This window comes from Penicillium rubens (assembly GCF_028828025.1).
Source record: "Penicillium rubens strain IBT 27055 chromosome Unknown utg000004l_segment0_segment0, whole genome shotgun sequence".
Lineage (NCBI taxonomy): Eukaryota > Fungi > Ascomycota > Eurotiomycetes > Eurotiales > Aspergillaceae > Penicillium > Penicillium rubens.
In genome coordinates, this window is record NW_026890602.1 from 1,735,896 (window position 1) to 1,752,494 (window position 16,599).

Sequence of the window (16,599 nt, forward strand, 5' to 3'; positions counted from 1 at the left end):
GATACTAGCAAGTCATACTGCGTGATGGGCACCCCCACAGATGACCCCTCGAGTACTACATCCACCACTGCTGCCAGCACCACCATCACCCAGTCCCCCACTACCACTGAGACAGCGCCCAGCAACTCCCCCACTATGCTCGGCATTGTAGGCAGCTGTGATGGTTTCCACAAGGTCTCATCTGGGGATCAGTGTAACACCATTGCCACGAAGTATGGTATCTTCACCTTCCCTTGTCCTCTTCTGTTACATAATCGGAACAGAGTTCCAAGGTTCCATTCTACAAAACCTGGATCTAACATTCATACAATGCACAAACTTTTGGTTGGACTACTACATCTGTGTACATGTTCCCGGCGCAGCCAACACCTGAGCCCTCAGGCCCCACGCCCCAAATGCCTGGAATCGTCAGCAACTGCAAGAGCTTCCACCTAATTAAGGACGGTGACAGCTGCTGGAGCTGCTGGTCGATAAATACGGATGCGGGGATCACGTTGACGTAGTTCCGTGCTTGGAACACACTGATCGACGCGGCGTGCAGTAACCTGTGGCTGGGATACTATGTCTGCGTTGGTGGTTAAACTGCATTGTAGCAATGGTGCAGGTCTCTGGACTCCTAGTGAAGTCAGGTCCGCGAGGGGGTGAGCCTTATAACGGAAACAGTTAAAAGTGGTCATTTTCGGCACCAATTTCACAGGTCTTTTGGATTCTAGGTGTAAGAAAGAATACTATAGTCAATCAACGTGCCATTCAGAGCTCCTTTCCTACTCTTTTCCGAATCATCTGTACAGTGTCCCAAAATGTGACGAAGAGCAACATATCCCTCCTAGGTAGTTTAATTTGGTCTCCAATAATGTTGCTTACACCTTCATAGAATATATAAGAGTCGAGGTGTTCCCTTGATGAATATCCCCTTTCTTCGCTCTAGTACTATTAATTTGACTAGGCAAAGCAACATAAATAATATTTCTTAACTGCTTGTCCCTTAAATTTGGGAATAGTCTGGTTTTCATGACAGAGTTATAGATCACATATGCTGCGGTTGCCCGTACTAACTCGGGAAGCAGAGCGAGACACTGAAACCAAGTAACCCTTTTGAGACCACTCACCCCGCAGCGCTCTCGACAATCCAGATTTCTCGAGAAACCTCAGACTCAAGCATCACTCTGACATAGTCCATCGGCTTCAGAACAGTCGCTGCCTGAGGCACTGTGGGGTTCTTCACGGACTCGGAACTTTCTTTCTCCGCACACTATCTTATCTGCGACGCGCAAGGATTAAAAAAAAATCGCCATGTCAGAGCCAGACACCAAACCTGGCTCTGAATCCAACATTCATCGAATTCAAGAGCGATGGGAAAGTCTGAATGAGATGTTCCAAACCACCGATCCCGAGCCTGCAGCGCCTGTCGGCTCTGCCGACGACCTGGAGGCGGAAATCCGCCAAGCGCAAGCTCAATTGTCCAGACTGAAGAAGCAGCGTGAGCTCATTGACATCAAACAAAAGGTTGCGGAGGAGGAGAGGGAATTGGAACTGGCCCGCACTCGACTTCTGGCCGCGACCACCCTGGAAGTGCCCCCGGCCACCCCTGCTTCAACTCCATCCAGAGCCGAACCGAAGCAGAACAATAAGGCTGGTACTGATGGAGCCCAAAAGAAGGTTGTTGCTGCCCGATCGGAGCAGATTACCGCTCCAGCTCCCGTGACTCAAGCTGCTGATCGTCGTCCATCGGAGGCTAAGCCGTCCGAACCGAAGCCTTCGCCTAGACCCGCAAACGTGTCCGGTTTGAACCTCGAGCAATTGCGAGCCCTCGCAGCAGCTACCAGGTCCCCCGCCGCACAAACAGCTGTTAAGACTGAATCTCGTTCCAGTCTGCAACCTTCCGCCCGATCCTTTCATCCCGAATCATCCGTCCAGGCCCCACCGGTGCCCAATGTGCCGGTATACAACGGACGAGCTTTGGGAGAGTTCAAGAACTTCTCTATGGGTCTAGAGCGGCACTTTGATAAATATCCGGAGTGGTACAAGATCGATGAGCGCAAGGTCACACGGGCGCTTAAGCACGTTGCCCTTAATATCGAGGATGAGTGGAAGCGTCACGTACGTCACCTACCGGCCGAAACGGTCACCTACGACAGATTCTGTACCTTCCTTATTCACCAGCTCCAGAACGGAGTCTACCCCGATGTCGCTAGGGCGCGCTATATGGATAGCTATCAGCGACCAGCGCAGTCGGTGACTGATTTCTCCAACTGGATGCAGCAGTGGGTTCCACATTTCCCGAATAACGACTCGGAGCGCGACCGCATGCGCCATCTCTTTGAGCATCTGATGAACAGGGTTCGCAACGAGGCTGATAAGACTCACCTGGACTTCGATAACTATTACGAGTTTGTCGAATACCTCCAGCGGGTCGAGGATTCCATCGCCAGCCGCGCAGAGTCTCTTGGTCGCCGGGCTATCAACCCTCGAAAGCGACCTCGCAGCCACGACTAAGCGGTTCGACCTACTTAGGTATTTGCATTCCGCGTCGAGACGAAGCTCCGACAAAGTTGACATCATCTTTATTTACATTCGCACACGGGGATAGATTGGGGGTGGGTTTCTTGCTATTCAATGGGGGCATTTTCCGTGCTATCTTCCTGACTTTTCCGTGTACATACCCGGGGGCGCTGCGAAATCTTTAAAGCAAGGTATTCGTATTGACTCTCTTCATTCTTCATAATCGAACCATCTCTCTTGTGTCAACCGTGACCGCTTTCAAAATTTCCCAGCTTAACGCTAGTTCATCTGAAAGATCTTCCCTGGATCTGGCTGATCCTCCCCATGGAGCCTGGTATTCCTCGGTGAAATACAACGCCTGCCGCTCATGGAAGTAAGCCAAGATGGTGGCGCTCGCCTTTACCGCTACAGCAGGCGCACTAGGATCCTCATGGGGGACAGGAGGTTCCGCGACCTTCGTGGAGTCCCTTATTCAGCATTATGTAGTTCCAGGTACCGTAGACTCGTAGATTGGGTCAGGGAAACATGGACAAGGCGCACTTCGAGCGGCTGGCGGTTATCGTGGCATGACGATCCGAGCTTCAAAGTGAGATCAGTCAGGTTTCGGTCTGTTAGTTATACCTCACATGAATTTAACTAATCCCTCGTTTATTCCCTCCGTATAAACGCTATGCGGAAATAGAAGTTTATAAAGACCAGGTCGCTTTCCAAGGTTGCAATGTGGTTGGCGCACTTGGCTCTCCGGAAGATGTTTGGCTACTGGACCCTGGAGATATGCAGGTGCACTGGCCCATGACCCTTCTCCTATTGCTCGACACTTTTCTTTTTTTCTTTTTTTCTTTTTCTTTTTCTTTTTTTGATCTGAACTGTATTCGATAGACTCCCAATAGAATGCAAGCTATTATGGATGATCGGACTGTTTAGGCCAAAAGGGAAACCCCCCACTTGGCGGGACCGGCGGGAATCGAAAAGACTTGTCTGATTTCTGACTTGTTCGTTTTATATTCTTGTCCCCTTGGGCTTTTGGGATTTTTCCGCTTTGGGGGAAACTGCCCTTCTGCGTGTTTTGGTCAATTCTGTTTTGGATGTTTTGGTCGCGTGATGGACGGGAAATCCGTGCCTTTATCGCCTTATCAGGGGCGCCAGGTACGCCAGGCACACCAGGCACCTCATCGATATGCTCGCTGGGGATTGCCCCTGCTTGCTGCTGTGTTGATTCTTTTAGTCTGGCCTGTTCCACTACCCTCGTGGAAAGTGGTCGAGCCTTTGAACATCCCAGTCACCTGGGACGAAATCGTTCCTTCGCAGTCGCTGGAGTACCATAACTGCGGCGATGAGTTCCAATGCGCGAGACTGGAAGTGCCTATGGACTACGAGCGGACTGATGGGAAAGGCCGCACATTCGCCTTGGCTATTGTCCGGTTGCCGGCCAAGGTCCCAGTCACGGACCCGCGGTATGGAGGCGCGGTCCTGGTCAATCCTGGTAAGCCAATTTGCACTTGATATGATGATCTTTGCTCATAGCCCAGGTGGACCTGGTGGACCGGGAACAGTGCAAGCGTTCGAGGCGGGTCGGGATCTCCAGCTGATTATTGATGCGGAGGCCGACCCAAAAGAGACCGGAGCAGAGGCCAGAGAAGGAACTGGCACCAAATATTTTGATATTATCGGATTTGATCCTCGTGGAGTGGGTTCCACAACCCCTCCGGTGATGTGTTTCCCTGATCCCGTATCCCAAAGGAACTGGGAGCTGCAAGTCTCCGCGGAAGGCATGCTGGGAAGCGGACCGGATTCCTTACAGAGAAACTGGCAGCGGACCGAAGCGTTGAACTCGGGTTGTTCGGTATTTGATATGTCGAGTCCAGGATCAGACGAACAAATGATGTCCTACGTAAATACCCCACTGGTCGCGCAGGACATGCTGACCATCATTGAACGTCATGGGGAATGGCGCGAGAACGAAGGCCGAAGAGCCCAGACAGCCCACAATAAGTGTTATGGACTGGATGAAGGAAACGCAGTCCTACAACGCACCAAATGGCACCGCGGGGAAGAGCCACTTCTCTACTGGGGTCGTTCATACGGTACCCTGCTGGGAACTACCTTTGCCTCGCTCTTCCCTGAACGAGTCACACGAGCTGTTCTCGATGGCGTGGTCGACATGGTGAAGTATTACCAAGGAACAGGACCGAACGTTGTTGCTGACGCAGATGCTATCTTTGATCGATTTGGCCAGTACTGTGACGAGGCTGGACCCGTCGCATGTCCATTCTACGTAGAGGGTGGTCCAGAAGCGATCAGGGCAGCGTACTGGCAACTTGAGAACCAGATTTTCAACACCTCAATCCCCGTCATGGCATCTGCGGCACGGGGACCAGAAGTTGTGACTTGGACGGACATCAAAGCAATCCAGCGTGTTGCCACCTATCAACCCCTCCTTGCATTCCCCGTCCTGGCAGACAGAATGACCGAGTTGGGCAAGGGGAATGCAGTTCCCATGGCTGACTTCAAGCATGGTAACCACTTCGGTGCATGTCCGTCCAACAAATGCAGTCTTGCTGGGCCTTGGTCACCGGAATGTGCTACGTCGCAGGATAACATGCTTTATGCCATGGCTGCTATTATGTGCTCGGATGGCGAACATTTAACATCTCCTAACATTGAGCAGTTCCGGGAAGAATGGTCTAGCCTTGTGGCGGATAGTGCATCTCTGGGCGATTATTGGGCACAATTGCAATTGAGCTGTGTCGGATGGAAAGCCAAGGCTAAGTACCCCTTCGCAGGTATGCCCTATCATGGCCTCTACGCGTTCGCAACTAACCGGTATCAGGGCCATGGGGCGCTACTACGGCTCATCCCATGCTGCTCGTATCAAACACTCTGGACCCAGTGACACCCCTCCGCAGGTGTGTATCTGCTCGTCGCTAGTGGCCGCCCAAGCTAACTGTCTTAGTGCGCAACACATGTCCCAAATTTTCCCAGGGTCTAGATTGCTACAGCAAGAATCAGAAGGAGTGAGTTACTCGCGGTAATCCCTCCAGTGATTCATCCCTGACTTATCTCCTAGCATACGACACTCACAGCCCCCTCGATCTGCGTAGCGAAGGTCATTCGCCATTACTTCCAAACTGGGAAACTGCCAGTGGCAGGAACTTTGTGTGAAGCCGATTTGAAGCCATTGGTTGGATCTCCGCATCGTCATGCGATGATCAGCCAAAGCTCCAGCCCAGCCGACCGTAAACTGTTCGAGGCGTTGATGGCGGAGGTTCATCGGGCACCTCTGTTTCCGCTATAAAGATCTACAAACTAGATCTCATGGGTCGGGGAAAAGGTAACCCAAAGGCCTTGTTCAACTCTTGAGCAAACTATCACGATTTGATGCATTAATGATTCCACGTGCTATGCTAAAGTCCAGCGATTTGATTTCGGTGTATTTTCAGTTCCACGTTAGCTATTCTTTTATTGGTCAATCTTCCTCAACATGTACTATCTAGTCTACCTCAACTACCCTCAAGGGCTACAATGTTATCCTCCGGTGGCGACCAATGTGAGGATATCCGGTTGCGGAGAAGCTACACAACCTCGGCTCCCTCCAGCCAATCCAACAACGTTGATAATCAGCAACCCCGCTTCGGTGTTTTCTCCGCGTTAAAGAGTATTGGATGGCTTTGGAAGCAGATATATAACTCCCGTGTGTCTCGACTATCCTCAATATAGACGAGTAACAACCATGGCTCCTCCAACTTCCACCGAGACCCTCGCGAACACCATCAGCATGCAAGCACCACAGTCATCTCAAGCGGCGGGTGCCGAAAAGGCCAAGATCAAGATGCAGATGCCCAGTATGCCTGTGTTCGAGGATAAAATGAAGGAGCGAGAATATTTAAAGGGCCGCCTAGCAGCAGCATTCAGAATCTTTGGCGATAAAGGATACGACGAGGGTATGGATGGTCCTGCAGCGAAGCATCCAATTAACAACTAACAATACCATTAGGCGTCGCTGGACACATCACCTTGCGCGATCCGGTGGATCCGACAACATTCTGGGTGAATCCATTCGGCACGGCATTCAAGTTGATGAAGGCATCAGACTTAATCCAGGTCGACCACGATGGCAAGGTCATTGCGGGCGGGGAGAATCGAATGCTGAATGCCGCTGCATTTATGATCCACTCCGCTATTCATCAAGCACGGCCCGAGGTGAACTGCGCTGCTCACAGCCATAGTCTCCATGGACGGGCGTTTTGCTCGCTGGGCCGACCGCTCGATATCATCTCGCAAGATGCCTGTGCTTTCCACAATGTACGTTTTCTTCGATATCACCCCATGTGAGAGTCCAGCTCTAACAGAATCAGGACTTGGCTCTCTATTCATCATTCAAAGGTGTCGTGCTCGCAGAAGAAGAAGGCCAGAACATCGCCAAAGCTCTGGGCAACAAAAAGGCAGCCCTGCTGCAAAACCATGGCCTCTTGACGGTCGGCAATACAATTGAAGAAACAGTGTTCTGGTTCGTGAGCCTGGAAAAATGCTGTTACGCGCAACTTCTAGCGGATGCAGCAGCTACCGGACGAGGCGGCCAAACCGTGAAGATTGAAGAAGCCGATGCGGCATTCACTTACAAAACAGTGGGGACCCCGAAGGCTGGCTGGTTTAGTGCGAAGCCCCTGTTTGATGTGATTCATGCCGAAACCAAGGGGGAATACTTGGAATGAGATACCCACCCGGTCGAAAGTTAACAAGTTGGCCTTGCAGAACAATATGCCGGAGGGATTGATATTTTGTACGTGAATTGCAATATGAAACGACTTTATGGGACTTTATTCATTACCAACTCTTCTCGCCTGTTGTGTACTGCACCGATGTTGTAGTCTAACTCGAGTACTGGCTGGCTAGTGTCCTGCTGTCACCTCAAATATATCCTGTCGGCCAGATAGAATGCCCATAACCCGGGCTTCCGACCTGACTGGGCCTCGTTTGGCCGAAATTAATGCGTGAATGAGGAGCTCGTGCATGCAGCTGGGCGAACTTTCACCAATCAGCCTGGTTTTAGGCTTGTTTTAAGGTGAAACATCCGGCTCTGAAGAGCTTCCGGAGCCGCTCCGCTTTTAGTGAATTCCACCACTCCACCGGTGGAGATGGCCCATGTCTTGCCGGAGAAAACTATAAATTGACAGATTGCTCACCCCGACATGAGTTTCAATTGATCAAGTGCTCTATACTTGAGATCCCCAACCGCAGGCACACTTACCGACTGGACAGAATATACTCGCAATCTTCTAACTCATAATTACCACAATGCGCTTCATTGTACCTTTCCTCGCCGCTGCCGGCCTTGCCAGCGCAGGACTACTAGAGACAGTTGTCAAGAGAGATGACACCTGGGGTGGTAGTGTCTCGCTCGGCCCCTCCAAGTCCACTATTGTCAACGCCGTCACGACTCTAATCCCAGGAGCTGCACCAGAGACCCAGAACGGTGTGCTATTCCTCTGGCCTGGGGTGAGTCTTCAATTTTCCTAAGGGGTCTTCTGGTCACTAATAACCATAGATATCCAACGGGACTGGCGACCTAGTCCAGACTACCCTGGAAAGCTGGTCGAGCAACGCATGGTGCGGAGCAAGCACCGGCCAGTGGTGTGTGCGCGCCAGTGTCTTTGGCAGCTTTGGCCAGCTCGATGGCCCTGGATTACCCGTGAGCGGAACCGACGAGATGCGGATTGAGTACAACCTTGAGTCCGATGGACAGACCTGGAAGCAGTAAGTATAAACCCAAGATGGCTACATACTTCACTAATATTTGCAGGACCGTTACAAATGGCAAGACTGGTGCTGAGCTTTCCACTTATTCCCATGAATCTGGACCCTACATGCGAGGGTAAGTCAATGTTCCGTTTAGAATGGTATATACCGAGGATGATACTGACTCGAGTTAGATACGGCACCGGAACTGAGTGCAACAACAACTGCTCAGGAACTATCGCTCCGCAGAAATATTTGAACACGGTTATAACTCTGGCCTCAGCTGATACTACCTTTGGCTCAACGATTTCTAGCGCCGGTGGTGCTACCTACGCTGAGGTTTCATCCAGCCAGGGTGGAAAGGTATGGACTATCAAGCAGATTGACATTCCCGCGATGAATTGAGTCGAGGTCGAGAAATTTGTGTTTGAGTGATTCCAATTGCACTGCGAGTATGCATTGCCGAGACATTTCCATCATGCAAGATTCGTATATGAAATATAGCCTGGGGAATGTTTGCATCGTTCAACAAATGAATCACTCGTATAATCGATATTCAGCTGCAAAATGCATGCGTATATACAGAACTTCATCTTCACCCCCGGTAATCAAGCACGACTTTCAGCCGCACAGGACCAGGGGACGCCGAACCACCAATACCATCCAGGTGCTTTTTCGACTTGACATAAGCATCAACGACCTTCTTAGCACCTGGCGTGATTATGGAGCACCCCTTCCCATTAGCCTGACAGATCGACATCCCCTGCACAGGTTGGTTCGCAATCTGCGCCTGAATAGCCGAAACATCCCATCCCGACCAGCCATTATTCTCACCATCCCCAAACCCAAACTCGCCCCAGGTACACGAGTATCCGCCCCATTGATCCGTAGGCAGGTGGTCACCAGGCGCAGCACCCCATGCACCCTGGGAGTCCTCGTCAAAAGCAACATAGCGAGTCTCACCGGGTGCAAGAGTGAATGTGAGAGCAGAGTGGCCATACCACCCAGTCAGTTTACCGTCAGGCCCGATCTTATTCCACACAACCACCGTCCACGGGACATCGTTCGGACCTGTAAACTGCGCCACATATTTGTAGGCGTGTGCCTCGGCTGGACTGACGTTGATGATATTGCTTCCCCAAGGCTTTCCGACATTGCCCTGGTAGTGAATCTCCGTGCCTTTTCCTTTTGGCGGAGTACGTCCCCCGAATCCTTTTGTTGAGAATTGACCTTTCGGCGGTGTTGCGGTCCACTCCACTGGCTTAGGCTTGTGTGGCTTTGGCCCTGGGAGGATCTCGTTGACTACTGGGAGATCAGGGAGGACTTCGTTTGGCAGATTGAGGACGGCATCAATTGGTCCGCCGTTGTTCTTGGGAGGTGGTGGGGGGCGTTTAACTGGGACGGCTTTCTCTTCTTCTAAAGAGCCCTTTGGCAGCGTGGCTGCAAGGGCCGCGGCTTTTTCTTCTTTTGAGGGATTCCCCGGGGGTGTGTTGGCAAGTGGCACAGGGCTGACGTCTGGGTAGACGGTGACCCTTACGGTATTTGTGGCGGTTTTGGTGATAGTTTGTGTCTTTAAGATGGTAGTGGTCACCTCTGGCTCTGTCACTGCGAGGACTGCGGGCTTGGGTTGAATTAATTGAGGCTGAGCGGGCCTTATATCTGTCGGCGCAGGGAGGATAGGCTCCGGCCGCGGTCCATATTGATGCCAATGGTTCTCGTATACCTCGGGGGCGGCGACGTTGTACACATCATGATTATGCCAACATGGCGTAGGCTCAGACTTATGCTCAACAAGCGTAAGGGTGGAGTGAACGGGATTGGTTGGCGCGCAGTTTCCAAAAACGGTTGTCGTTGTTGTGAGCGTTATGGATTCCACCACGAAATCGTCCGGAGCGTTATTCAAATTATCCCAAGGCAGATCTTGCAGCTTGAAGTCTTCGATGGCCGGCATCAAGCGTCGATGGTGATGGTGATGGCCATGCGCAGGATGGTGGATACCAGCCAAGGCATACCCGAGGAAGCCCGCTAACAGGACTGGTATAGATACGCGCCCCATTGCAAAGTACGAAGGTTGCGATTGACGATAGCCGCGTAGAAGGTTAATTGAGAGGCACTGACGCGATGGATCAAGGCGTCAATGGAGTTATATTCCAAAAAAAAAAAAAGAGAAACGTTCAGTTGATCGAACCCATGTCGATGGCGCGGTGTTGGCGGTTGTCGTTGTCGCGTAAACTCACGATCTGGGGGTGAGACTTAGCTTTATACAGCCTTTGAGAAATGGAAAAAGGTCTGGACTGTTTATCTGGAATGCCATCGCACACTTGGCCTTCGAAGGGCTCGAAGGGGACAGTAGCAGCCCTGAATTCCGGGGTTCCTTGGCTGACCCTTGGAAGGCTTTGAATCGGACTGCATTGTCGAGTAATTCGATTTGATATTAAGATAATATGCATGAGAGATTAGACATTTATTAGATAGTCGGAAAATAAGGGAAGTAAGAGTACCTCTTGGGGAAATAATGTTCGAGGCCTCCACGTTCAGGTTCAAGCTCGACGTGGCCTGCGTAGCCCCTCGCGTTACATTCCGCCCTGAATCACATTTGTCCCTCTTTTCCCCCCGAAACATGGTCTAAGGGTATTCTCTGAGGATGTTAATTACCCGGTTGTGGCTTGGTCAATATTGGAATTGTGGATGTATGATTGAAGACATTAAATAGACAATATGTATTCCAAGGAGTGGCTGGAGGAGACATGGTTGAAAGGAGAGTATTCGACAGAGTATTAGGCATTAGGAGCTAATTCCTTCAACACAATCGGGAAAGATCCATACAATGGAATCACATAAACCATTATTCTTTTTCGCTTTTCTTGTTTTCCTTTGAACGCAAGACTTTCAATACCACTTCCTCCCCCCTTTCCGGAGAGACCCTCATGCGCATGAACCCGAGACCTGAGTTTGCGGGGGTCCGACATCGACCAACTGGGTACCGATAACAGTAGTAACACTGTGGTCGATGCCGTTGAAAACGCAAGTAACGCCCTCAGTGTTGGTTTGGATGTGGGAAATGCTCAGCGGGTTCACTATACTAATTAGTGCCTTTGTGTGTTTATCGCGGAATATACAGACATACCAATTTGAATCCATTCACCGTTGGACCGGAAAGTCTGGGTAAACTGAGCATCGGCAGCTCCCATGAAAGTAACATGCACTTCATCTCCGGTAGGATCAGTGGGAGGAGTGGAAGGGGGCGCAGGGGATGAACCCGATCCCTGCACCTGGCAAGATCCAGTTACCTGGGTCTGTGGGGGCCCAACATCGACCCATTGGACTCCATTGACAAACGTCACGCTATGGTCAATACCGTTAAAGGTGCACTGGACCCCGGCAGTGTTGGATGAAATGTGTGAGACACTCAGTGGGTTTTCTACACAAGGTCAGTTAGAATTGTTTCAGTCCAGCTGTATAGCATAACGAGAAACTTACCAATAGAGACAACGGACCCGTCAGTAGGGATGTTTTGAGTGAATTGAGCATCGGCAGCGCCAATGAAGGTGATCTCAACTTGATGGTTTCTTTGCTTGAGTGGAACCGCACTAGCAGTAGCTGCATAGGCAACAAAGAGACCGAGAACTGTAGAAGCCTTCATTTTGAGACGAAAGATAATTGGAAGATTAAAGATTGTTCAGAGTGCAGTAGCAGTAGCAGGCTGGATTGGTTGTATCGACACGGATGATCAACGAGATACCGAAGGGCTTTATATACCTTTTGCTCTATACTTCTTCTACCTCCAAGACAAGCCCGCAGCAAGCATGGCCTTAAAATTAGTTTCTAATATTAGATGAGATATTCTTTTCCATGGTAGATCGGTTAGTGGCGTTAGGATGTTTACTAGCTAGAGCATAGCCACTATTTTGGTATACGGAGAGAACCTTGGAATGACCGGGAAATCTCACATGGGATGTTTTAGATGATCCAAGGTCCTCAATTCCATTTCGTATAGGTGTTATACCGTAGTTGATGTCAAGGTATAGAACTTGGAAACTATCTCGCTCATCTTCTTCAGGAGCGACTACATATCTGTCTAATATAACGCTTGTTGCCCAAGGTATGACCTTACCTACATGTAATTACTGTATATGTACCTAGGTAGTTATTTGGAGATGTCCCTACCTAACACACTCAAACACATCCAGTGCGTCATCAATATTATATCAATTGGGTTTTCCTGGTTCAGGTGACCCCATGACTGCGGAACTTGCCGACCCCGGATTTTGGTTCTCAGACCTCGTATCGCCAACCTGATTATCTTATGTCTCAGAACTATGAGCACTTCATGTCCTTTTTTGTTTTCTATTAGTTTGGTAATGCCCTGCGGCCGTACGATGATCCCAGTAGTGTACGGCCAATAACCCGTCATTCTTTTTTTATTGTATTTTCTTTTTTACTTGTGCTATTTCCGGGTTGCCACCTTAACACGCCACCCAATATTCTATATATAACATCTCTCCGTTATAAAAGGGTTCCGGGGAAGGATACCTGGAGTTTGTCGGATATAAACACCGAAAAAGAAGTATCTATGGTTAGGAATTAGTTAGTCTATAGTGTCATGCTACTTTTTTTTGATTGTTCGTCATTGACCCTCAGCTCTATATATACTTCCCTATGCTTTACATTCTATTATCTCGGAAGACCCTAGAGGTCTGTCATTATTTGATACCAAATCATACTCTAATGGATCAGTAGACTATTCTGCTCTCAAAGGAGTTGATATTTGACAGCCAACCGTGGGTAACTGTGGATGGAATGGTTATCTGTGTCTATCCATCTCTACGAATGGTTGAATGCCCTTCGAGCGCACGACAACCTCAATAGCCATTTTGGCTGGGGATAATCACATATGACTTTGGTGAACAGATCGAACGGAAGGTACAGTGGTATTCGGCAACCAAAGCTCAGGTTATCGTGAACCGTCAGTTATGTTTCTCAGGCGTAGAATAAAGAGACACTAGGCTGTTACTTCTTTCCACTTCTCCTCTTCGACTTCACCAACCATCATCGCTTTCTATCAGCGCCTAGACTTTCATCTATTATTCTTCGTCTCTTATCACCTCACCTTCAAACTCCACCTTGATCTCGCCTAGGGGTAGCAAGATGCCCGTGAGACTCCTGTATGACACATTCTCTACTTGTCTGCAAGTGAAGTACTAACCTTGGAATTAGACTGCCCAGGAAGAGCCCCTGGGGTAGCCTACAACTCTCGAAGCAGTGCAGCCCGGAACCGCCGTCAAACATCAAGGCAGCTACCACCGCTGGAGAAGCCTGTTTCTCAGCTAATCACGACATCATGAAGGACGCCGAGGAGAGCACCAGTGAAAAGCTCGAAAACCAAGCTATTGCCCTGCGGCCTCACATTACACACCTACAGGAACTATGCTCCGCGATTGCCGCACCCATTAACGAGGGGAGGCCCAAGAAACGGCGGCGCCAAACCCGCCAACCTCGTCCGAACCGCACCTTCTAGGTAGAAAATGGATGGAGCTTGCAAGGTGGCATGGTATCAGGTCGGTGTTTTCGCCTACGAGGAGGAAGCACTCAAGAAACGGCAACGGCGGCAAATCTGGCATTCACTCGAACCTCACCTCTTAGGTGGAATGGTACCTGGTCTGTTCTTTTTTAGGGCAACGCGAGATACCCTGAATCAATCAATTTGCTTGTTTAAATTCCCTAATTTCTCATTGAGTATTATAAACACTGACAATATTTGCCCGCGTTATTGTTGCCATGACCTTGTTTAGACACAGCACATAAGGTGTTCATGGTATAGCAGTTACCCCTTCCTAGGTTGCACATTCGATTTCAGCAACCTCGCTGGTCTTGACCCCCGGTCCAAATGGTATTTGACGCTGATCCAGAAAAGTTGCGCAATGTTGGCTCGAGAAATAGTCAGGTAAACAGTCCTGGTCCCTTCCGCTAGAACCGATTCTCTGGAGAAATCAGCCGTCCCGCCAACTCGCCATAATCCCCCTCCACCTCACTGATTGCAGAGCCCTGGACCCAATACCCCTTGCCATTCGGTGCCTCTGCCGCACAAGCCGCAATAATGGCCCACGCGACGTCATCCGGGGAGCTCGTCAAGCTGCCGTTGGTGGTCGCCTCCAATCCTTCCACCATCGAGGTCAAGGTCAACCAGGGCGCAATCCAAGAGATGGAGACCCCCGACCGAGCAACCTGGGGCATCAGAGCAGTGCTACGCACCAAGCCCAGCACGGCATGCTTGCTGGCGGAATAAAGTGGCTGGGAAGGGATCGGCACATACGAACCCGCAGACCCGACCACCACGATCCGACCGTGCTTCAAATAGTGGATGCCCAACTTCAGACCAAAAATAACCGAGTTCAGATTTATATCCAGAAGCTCTGTGGATGGACGCTGAAGGGTATTGGGGTTCTGTTGATCTCTTTCGTCGGCCAGGTAATTGTAGCGAACCTGTGAGTTCATCTGCGCGTGCTTCTGCGTGTCGGATGTCTGCAGAAGTGCGATTTCGGGGTTGATGGCTGCATTGCAGACCAGCAGGTGGATTGGACCGATTGTCTTAACCACATCGTCGAACAGTTCTACCTGTTGATTCCAGTCACTGACGTCGCAGACTTTGTATGTCGACCGTGGGCCTATCTTCCCACAGGCTGTTTTCAGGTCATCCTCTCGCACGTCTACCAGTACCACGCGTGCTCCATTCTGTGCCAGACGTGATGCTGTTGCAAAGCCAATTCCTCTGGCTGCCCCGGTGACAATGGCAACTTTGCCGTTCACGAGATTGTGTACCGTCTCCTGGCTGGGTCTTGGGATGGATGTCATCTTGGGAATTGATAGAAAGAGGGTGTCGATTTGCCAAACGGAGATCAACAATCCTATGCTGAAGACAAAAGCTCTTCCTCTTATACATGGCCAATGGTCTCGGTCCACGGCACAGCCTACTCATACCCACTGTCGGGTTCGGCCGAATATTCTGATGTTATATTGATTTCAATCTTACAAGACAGTACGGTGATTACCTCACTCATTTCGTCCTATCTCATTTATGTATTTACATTCGTTTTATTCAAAAGCTACTCATTGCCTTATAGCGATTACTGATAGCCTGTTTGGTGACGTCTATGCCAGCTGCGAGCGCTTCAAACCCATGCGGTAGACCTGGGTAGATGTGGCACTCAGTGGGGATATTGGCAGCCACAAACCGACGTGCATACTCCATTCCCTCGTGCACGAAAATATCAAGTTGAGGACAGTCCAGGTATAGTGGAGGAAGCCCCTCCACTGTCTCGACTCGAGCTGGCGCAGCATAGGGAATAATCGCGTCACTTCCCACCTTCGATCCTAGATACGCAGTCCAACCCGTGATGTTGTCCTTATCATCCCAGAAAGCCAGTTCACCCGCATGGTTGGTCCTTGTCCGATCATCCAGCATGGGATAAATAAGAATCTGCTTCGCTAGAGGCGGGGACAGCCCTCGATCTCGCGCCAAAAGAGTAAGGGCAGCCGCCAAGCCACCGCCAGCACTTTCTCCCATGACCGCAATGCGAGCTGGACTGATCGACAGGCGTTCTGCGTTGCTTTGAATCCATTGTAGGGTACTCCAACAATCCTCCAGAGGTACAGGGTATGGGTTCTCGGGTGCCAGCCGGTAGTCGATACTCAGGATTTGAATTCCCGTGCGAGAAACCGAAGCCCCATGAGGAGTTGAACATCCGACCGCGCTCAAAGCGATATACCCCCCACCGTGGATATGGATAATGGCTGGCTCGCCTCCCTCGCGAGCTGGGACCTTCTTGCGAAAGTGGTGGACGGGGACGTTGTGACCATCTGGCGCGGCGACACTGTGAACCATATGTTCAACGTCGTCCGGTAAGTTGATTTCCTCGCGCGTCATGGCGCCGAGCATGGCGCGCCTTGTGGCGACATCGTTCAACGCTGGCTTTGGGGCCTGAGTAAGGTGTTGTAGGATAGGGGCTGCTTCTTTCGCGAATTCAGCATCATACTGTAGAGACATGATTTTGACGAAGAGTGACCGATAATAGAAAGTACCAATCTCCCAAGGACAGACTCAGTTAATGTAATAAATACAAAACTCGTATCGGCTTGTTTTCAGCCATGATACTTCGCGATCATTTTGCAAGATTCCCACAAGTCCCCACAAGTCCACCTCTGATCCACCTGTCCGAATTGGGAAGTTGACGGCGAGCACCTCGGCCCGGATTCCTACTAGGAATTGTAGTAGACATCCGTACTCCGTATACATATCCCACCTTGAGGTATCCGTGTCTTCCGGGGAGGGGAAGGGATCTTCAGAGGGTGAGGGAAATTGGA

At 50.4% G+C, this 16,599-nt stretch overlaps 10 protein-coding genes across 10 annotated transcripts; 6 read left to right on the forward strand and 4 right to left on the reverse strand.

Annotated features, from left to right (window-relative positions):
- Positions 1–24: 24 nt before the first annotated feature.
- Positions 25–503, forward strand: N7525_010617 (uncharacterized protein; the record flags this gene model as incomplete). The annotated part of the gene is given in 3 exon segments (XM_061215156.1): positions 25–191; positions 214–343; positions 363–503. 3 exon segments carry the CDS (start codon positions 25–27, stop codon positions 501–503), a joined length of 438 nt encoding a protein of 145 aa, XP_061067668.1.
- A 790-nt stretch (positions 504–1,293) lies between these two features.
- N7525_010618 (uncharacterized protein) lies at positions 1,294–2,496 on the forward strand (the record flags this gene model as incomplete). Its single annotated transcript, XM_061215157.1, has 1 exon — positions 1,294–2,496. One exon carries the CDS (start codon positions 1,294–1,296, stop codon positions 2,494–2,496), a length of 1,203 nt encoding a protein of 400 aa, XP_061067669.1.
- A 1,107-nt stretch (positions 2,497–3,603) lies between these two features.
- On the forward strand, positions 3,604–5,797 carry N7525_010619 (alpha/beta hydrolase; the record flags this gene model as incomplete). Its single annotated transcript, XM_061215158.1, has 5 exons — positions 3,604–3,985; positions 4,032–5,285; positions 5,333–5,408; positions 5,456–5,516; positions 5,570–5,797. The coding sequence occupies 5 exons, from the start codon at positions 3,604–3,606 to the stop codon at positions 5,795–5,797; spliced, it is 2,001 nt and encodes a 666-aa protein (XP_061067670.1).
- A 435-nt stretch (positions 5,798–6,232) lies between these two features.
- Positions 6,233–7,214, forward strand: N7525_010620 (class II aldolase/adducin family protein; the record flags this gene model as incomplete). The annotated part of the gene is made up of 3 exons (XM_002561393.1): positions 6,233–6,443; positions 6,497–6,804; positions 6,858–7,214. 3 exons carry the CDS (start codon positions 6,233–6,235, stop codon positions 7,212–7,214), a joined length of 876 nt encoding a protein of 291 aa, XP_002561439.1.
- Positions 7,215–7,797: 583 nt separating this feature from the next.
- N7525_010621 (uncharacterized protein) lies at positions 7,798–8,643 on the forward strand (the record flags this gene model as incomplete). The annotated part of the gene is made up of 4 exons (XM_002561390.2): positions 7,798–7,998; positions 8,048–8,256; positions 8,303–8,374; positions 8,433–8,643. 4 exons carry the CDS (start codon positions 7,798–7,800, stop codon positions 8,641–8,643), a joined length of 693 nt encoding a protein of 230 aa, XP_002561436.2.
- Positions 8,644–8,833: 190 nt separating this feature from the next.
- Positions 8,834–10,294, reverse strand: N7525_010622 (uncharacterized protein; the record flags this gene model as incomplete). The annotated part of the gene is made up of 1 exon (XM_002561389.2): positions 8,834–10,294. The coding sequence occupies one exon, from the start codon at positions 10,292–10,294 to the stop codon at positions 8,834–8,836; it is 1,461 nt and encodes a 486-aa protein (XP_002561435.2).
- An 869-nt stretch (positions 10,295–11,163) lies between these two features.
- N7525_010623 (uncharacterized protein) lies at positions 11,164–11,881 on the reverse strand (the record flags this gene model as incomplete). Its single annotated transcript, XM_002561388.1, has 3 exons — positions 11,164–11,315; positions 11,366–11,659; positions 11,719–11,881. 3 exons carry the CDS (start codon positions 11,879–11,881, stop codon positions 11,164–11,166), a joined length of 609 nt encoding a protein of 202 aa, XP_002561434.1.
- Positions 11,882–13,386: 1,505 nt separating this feature from the next.
- On the forward strand, positions 13,387–13,756 carry N7525_010624 (uncharacterized protein; the record flags this gene model as incomplete). Its single annotated transcript, XM_002561387.2, has 2 exons — positions 13,387–13,403; positions 13,456–13,756. The coding sequence occupies 2 exons, from the start codon at positions 13,387–13,389 to the stop codon at positions 13,754–13,756; spliced, it is 318 nt and encodes a 105-aa protein (XP_002561433.2).
- Positions 13,757–14,205: 449 nt separating this feature from the next.
- N7525_010625 (uncharacterized protein) lies at positions 14,206–15,090 on the reverse strand (the record flags this gene model as incomplete). The annotated part of the gene is made up of 1 exon (XM_002561386.2): positions 14,206–15,090. One exon carries the CDS (start codon positions 15,088–15,090, stop codon positions 14,206–14,208), a length of 885 nt encoding a protein of 294 aa, XP_002561432.2.
- A 244-nt stretch (positions 15,091–15,334) lies between these two features.
- On the reverse strand, positions 15,335–16,282 carry N7525_010626 (alpha/beta hydrolase; the record flags this gene model as incomplete). Its single annotated transcript, XM_002561385.1, has 1 exon — positions 15,335–16,282. The coding sequence occupies one exon, from the start codon at positions 16,280–16,282 to the stop codon at positions 15,335–15,337; it is 948 nt and encodes a 315-aa protein (XP_002561431.1).
- Between the last annotated feature and the right edge of the window lie 317 nt (positions 16,283–16,599).